The sequence below is a fragment of the Gracilinanus agilis genome, chromosome 1, assembly GCF_016433145.1.
Source record: "Gracilinanus agilis isolate LMUSP501 chromosome 1, AgileGrace, whole genome shotgun sequence".
Lineage (NCBI taxonomy): Eukaryota > Metazoa > Chordata > Mammalia > Didelphimorphia > Didelphidae > Gracilinanus > Gracilinanus agilis.
In genome coordinates this window covers 208,707,002-208,713,001 of record NC_058130.1, presented here as the reverse complement: position 1 = coordinate 208,713,001, position 6,000 = coordinate 208,707,002, and the positions used below count along the sequence as shown (strand labels likewise).

The 6,000-nt window shown below is 42.5% G+C and overlaps 1 protein-coding gene across 1 annotated transcript in view; it reads right to left on the bottom strand.

Annotated features, from left to right (window-relative positions):
- CARD11 (caspase recruitment domain family member 11) overlaps positions 1-6,000 on the bottom strand; it is a 65,784-nt gene that overhangs the window by 41,041 nt on the left and 18,743 nt on the right. The window contains exons 8-9 of the mRNA XM_044678813.1: positions 4,780-4,956; positions 3,041-3,096 (exon numbers count right to left, since the gene is read on the bottom strand). Of these exons, the coding sequence (XP_044534748.1) occupies positions 3,041-3,096; positions 4,780-4,956 (233 nt within the window). The remainder of the gene's footprint in view (positions 1-3,040; positions 3,097-4,779; positions 4,957-6,000) is intronic.

Below are 6,000 nucleotides of genomic sequence, written 5' to 3'. Positions count from 1 at the left end.
TAAGCATGTCTCTCATGCCTGGAATGTGTTTCTTCCTCACCTCCATTTCTTGGAATCCCTAACTTCCTTCAAAGTTCAGCTGAGCTCTGAGAACACCCTACATACATTAAGTCTTCCTTAAATCCCTGCCCCTTCCAGTCTTTATTGCTTTCCATACCCTTCCCCATTAGAAAAAAAAAACACCTTATTTTCTGTCTTATAATTGATACTAAATATCAGTTCCAAGGCAGATGATTGGTAAGGGCTAGGCAAATAGGAGGAAGTGACTTTCCCAGGACCACACAGCTAGGAAGTGTCCGAGGCCAGATTTGAACCTAGGTGTTCTCAATGCCATGCCTGCCTCTCTATCCAATCACTAATTCACTTAGGTGCTCCTTATTATGTGATATTAAAAAAACCCAACAACTTCACCTTTAAAATTTTTTTCAAGTCAAATGTTTGTTATTCTTAAATCACTGATCCTCAATTTTGATTAAAGTACCATTATCTTCCCCAGATAAGAAATTTCAGGATCTCTTTGGAATACTAATTTCATGTTTCTAGGTTTAATAACACTTTAAGAATTTAAATTCCACCCTACTTCCTGGAATTGTTAAAGAAATATTGCTATCAGGATTAAATGCTTACCTCTCTTTCTATGCTTTATTCCTTTCTTCAGTGCCCCTACCCTATCTTGTTGGTACTCAATGTACCACTACTACCCAGAGGCCCCACTTTGTGTGGCATTAAGCAAATTCTTTAATGTCTCTGAGTGTCAATTTCCTCTGTAAAATGGAGTTGGATTTATTAAATCTCTATGGTTCCTCCAAGACTCACCTAAGAAGAAAGCATCTGATAACTAGTTCACAATGACTTAAAGCATTATCACTCCTTGTGATGTTTTTTATTATATTGTTGCTGTATGATACTATAAGAGGCTCCTAGAGAGGGTAATGCCTAACATAAAAGGCTGAATCGCTAATGGAGAAATTTCAGGTGTATAACTGGATGGAAATTTTTGAGAGGTGGTGGTGGGGAGAGAGAGAGGCAGAGACACTGAGAAAGAGATAAAGAGATAGAGAAAGAGAAAGAGGGAGATAGAGACAGTCTCAGATGGAGAAAGAGACAAAGAGATAGAGATAAAGAAAGAGATACAGAGAAAGAGAAAGAGAGAGAGAGAGAGAGAGAGAGAGAGAGAGAGAGAGAGAGAGAGTCAGAGAGAGAGACACACAGAGAGAGAAGACTGAGGCAGAGAAAAAATAGAGACAGAGGCAAAGAGAACAACAGAGAGACAGAGAGCTAGAGGGAGACAAAGAGAGGCAGAGAGAGAGAATTGTTTGTGTTTGTGTGAGCTTCCTACTTCCTGATATCCTCTTACTCCATCATAGGTAGCCACCTACTCCACCTTTGGTTAAATATGGCCCTGACAATGAAAAGTCTAGGAGGCAAGCTAGCCTAGCCTGGAATTGTTACCATTTTCTTCAGTCCCCTTTTGCACTGCAGGGCAAAAGCACAGAACAGTTAGGGACATGATAGAATTAGGGCAGGAAGTTTTTAGGCTCACAAGATTACAACTTTAGAGCTGGAAAGGATTTTGGAGCCCATCTAGTCCTTTACTTTACAGATGGGGGAGTAGAGTCCCAAAAAAGGTGAATTACTCACTCAGCTTGCACAAGTAGTAAGCAGTAGTTTCAGGATTTAAATCTATGTTTCAGGGTTCTAACTGCCTTCTTAACACTGTACCATGGTTTAAACTTAAAAGGGGTTATCATTACCTGATCTTCCTCTAAATCAGCTCTGAGAAGAGGAAGCTCTGGGTATAGGGAAGGGGGATGGGCAGACAGCTCTGGCCAGAATTCTCTTTATAGTTCCAAGAGGGAATTGGAGTCTAGAACTGTGAATTCTAGAATGTCTGGCTCTAAAAATCTACAGTTCAGATCCTGGCATCTGATAAGAGGTCCAGCAGTTAAAGGGACTGAATCAAGGGTTTCATGAGTCACCCTGAACCCTGAGAGTAACTATTATCCAATCTAATTAAAAGAATAGGAAAGGTAGGACTAGGTGGCACAATAGATTGAAAGTCAAGCCTAGAGATGAGAGGTCTTGTGTTCAAATCTGGTCTCAAACACCTCCTAGTTGTATGACCCAGTGCAAGTCACTTAATCCCATTTGCATAACCCTTGCCATCTTGTCTTAGAGTTCTTATTAAGACAAAAAGTAAGGTTTAGAAAAATAAAACTAGGAAAGTACATTGGCTCTAGGATCAGGAGATTGGGATTCAAATCCTGACTTTCTTACTATTGCTTTCTGTCTGATGAATCAATTAGCCTCTCTGATCCCCCATTTCCTCATCTGTAAAAAATGTGGGGTTTGAACTAGATGGCCTTCAAGGTCTCTCCCAGCTTTAAATCTCTGTGTCCATTCATTTGTGATCCTATGACTACCCGACTGGGGTGTCAGCTTTCCTTAGGCTCTATCTCCAGCTCTGTTGTATCCCCCTTACTCCCTTAACTTTTTTGCCTCATCTGTAAAGTATAAATGACCCCACCCAGCCTTTCCATCTCTTGCAAGGATGCAACACGAACGGATAAATGAATGAATGAATGAATTGAGGTGTATTAAGAGGGCATTTCATGTCTCAGGGAGCCAGGTGTTTACAGATCTCTCAGGTCATATTCTCTGGAGTCTCACACAGCTCTGGGGATTTTCCTTGGTTGAAAAGTTTTAGGAAGAAGGTCATGCAGTCTTCTAAATAGTAACCCATTAGGAAAAATGCAAAGTTCAGCAAGAGTATTTAAGGGCCCTAGATAGACGTACCAGGAGGCATAGGAGGAGTGAGCTCGAGCCACAGATGTTACGTTTGATCAGTCAGGACTCCTGCCCACTTCAGATGACAATTATCATTAATTATTGTCTGAAACCTGCTCCCCCTCTCCCAACATGGGGGCTCTCAAGCCATGTCCTAGGTTTACCCTGCCGGATTGATTACTGCATCCGGAGAAACAGATGGACTGCAAGAGACAGATTGACAGACAGTCAAGAGGGATCTGGGTATTCTCACTAACCTTGAAAGTCTGATGCCCGCTTCATGCTGACGGGGGATTTAGCTCTTTGCAGCTGAAAGAGAAGAGGGGTATATGGGGGGGGGGAGAAAAAGGACGGGATAAGAAACGAACAGGACTCTAGACACATGTCACAGTCACTGAGAAAGAAAGAAAGAGAAAAAAAGCCACCACTGCCATTCTGTCCTTTGTCAAAATGCAGCCTGGACTACCCTCCTCAGACGGAGGCAGAGTTGAGAGAGAGAGAGTCGCCGGAATCAAGGAGCACCAGTGCCAAGATACCCGACTCCTGCAGCAGGAATGACGAGAGTGGAGTGGAGTTCCCTTGGGCTCAGATCAGCAGCTGCTAATACAAACAAGAAAGCTTCCCCCGGCCCCCAGCCCAGCCCAGTCCAGCCCCCACGCATTCAGGCTAGAAGCACAATATGGCTCTGGGCAGAAGATGCTACAGGATCTCAGACGTGGAGGGGTGGGAGAGGGATAGGACTCAGATGTCTCCAAAAAGAGGGTGAGAACCAGTAGACAAGGGAATATGGCACAGGGAAATGTTGGCTATGGGAGGAGTGAGGAGGGATGGGGGTACACAAGCCAGGAGGCTGTTCCCTGGTTGGAACTCTAACTCGGATTGTGCTTTGCAGGCACATGCCCAGATGGCCTGGCAAAAATGGGGTGAAGATTACAGATTTTCATGCCCTGATTGGCATCGGTTTTCTTCATCTAGAAATGGAGTACATCACGTCAGTTGATCATGACATAGTCATTCCATCAGCAAGCATTAGATAGACAAGCGCTAGCCGGTCAGTGTAAATGTGATATAAAGGTCCCTTGGCTTCACTTTATTTTTTATTCTCTCCTGGACCAAAGAAGAGAATTGGACATGTCTTTGCCCCCAATCTGGCTCCTTACACTTGCTCTCCTTATTTCTGTCAGTGGCAGTGTATTTGATTCTCACTAATAGGGACTAATTATAAGCAAGGAAAGGATGGGAACCTAAAAGGGGGCAGGAGAGTGACCCCTGCCTCCTAGAATTAAATGACTGAGAAAGAGAGGGAATCTGGGCATGCATCTAGCGTTGGGGAAGGCACATTTCAAGGGGCTCAGAGGCACTACAAGTAGAATCCTATGGACTGAAATTCTTCAGGGGAACTCAGTCCAGAATTTCCCAGGAAGTTCTCAAGAATGAAATTCTGTAGACATGAAAGGAAACAATTTCAATAAGAAGGATAAATAATAGGCTCATATTCCTCATCAATAAGTGTTGGCTCATTGATTGCTACTAAGCACTTGGGAAACATAATAAAGAGCAGTCTCAGGTCCTCCTGACCCCCAACTCACTCTTCTAAAGCTCATGTGATGGTGTCAATAGCCACTGAAGCCCCAAAGCCAGCCTTCTTGTTAACAATTTGCCTGGGGTAAATAAGAATTGATCTTTGGTGAGTTGAAATTTTTTATTTTGTTATTATCTGTAATCATGAAGGAAGACAGATGAGTAGAAACAGACTAAGAGGCATAAAAGCAAGCTGGTAGGTCTGGGGCTTCCATTTATAAGGTTGAATTGAACCCAGTCACGTCTGTGATGGCCAAATCCTCGTCTCCCCACCAAAAAAAGAAGTGACACTCTTTAAGGGGAACGTTTACATCTGAAGGAAGTGGCATTCCTTCCCTTCCATTCAATCAGGAGAACAAAGTGGTTTAGAAAATTAGTGCCCAGATCCTGGGTTTCTCCATAAAGAAATACCTGAATGCCCTTCAAATTCATTCTCCGCTTTGGGGGGTGGTAGGGTAAGAAGTACTTGCTGTCCTCTGGTGAATCCTCAGAAGTTGATGAATCATCTGCCTCCTGACCATTGGCCTTAGGGCTGGAATCTCCAAAGGTCTGAGAGATAATAGTTACAGGCAGATTCCTGGGGAGACTCTGGAAATAGAGAGATAAATTTAGGGTAGGTGAAGGTACTCTAGAAATGGACCACAAGTGAAAGAGGTGGATGACATATCATTATTGGTACTAGCAACTAGTCTCAAACACTTCCTAGCCATGTGACCCTCCTAGGAAAGTCCCTTAAACGTCTTTTTGCCTCAGTTTCCTCATTTGTTAAAGGGGGACAATAGCACCTCAATCCACTGAACCACCCAGCTGCCCCCATGCTCTTGTTATTATTAATGTTATTACATCTTGGAGTTATTCTTCCCTTTTTCCTCTCTTTTCCCTGTATTGATTATTCCATCAAGTTCAATCAAGATTTCTTTCATTACATCTTTCTTATTTGTCTGCAAATTTTAATTCCCTCTTTGCCACCATGGCACAGCCACTCATCACTTGTATAAACCTAAAGGTCCATCTAAGATCTGCTATTCTTCAATTTTAGACCCTTATAATAGTTTGATAACTGGTTCTTCAGCCTCCAATCTCACTCCTTTCTGGTGCTCTCAATCATCCTTCATACTGCTGAAAGACTGATTTACATGTGTCATATGTCATACTCCTGCTCAAAAATCTTCAGTGGCTCCCTACTATCTATAGAAGAGAGAGTCCAAACTTAAATCAAAGTCTTTGATTTAAGCCTCTTTTATAATCTAGTTTCTGGTTACTTTTGCAAATAATTTTCCTCCACTCTTGCACAATTCATAGGATCATAAATTTAGAATTGGAAAAGATCTTTGAGGCCATCTAGTCTAACCTGCTTTATTTTACAGATGAGGAAAAAGGATAAGAGAGGTTGAGTTGCTCAAAGTCACGTCACACAGTTAGTGAAGTGGTTGAGCTAGAATTCGATCCAAGTTTCTCTGAATCTAAATCTAGAACTGTCCAATGTGCCACTGCTCCTCCTGTGCCCTTTATGTGCAGAGGGTTTAGTTTGGAGAAGGATAACTTTTAAGTCAGTGAGACCTTATGCATAATTCTGTCTCTGACCCACACTGGCATCATGACCTGGGCAAGCCACTTAAGTTCTTAGCCCTT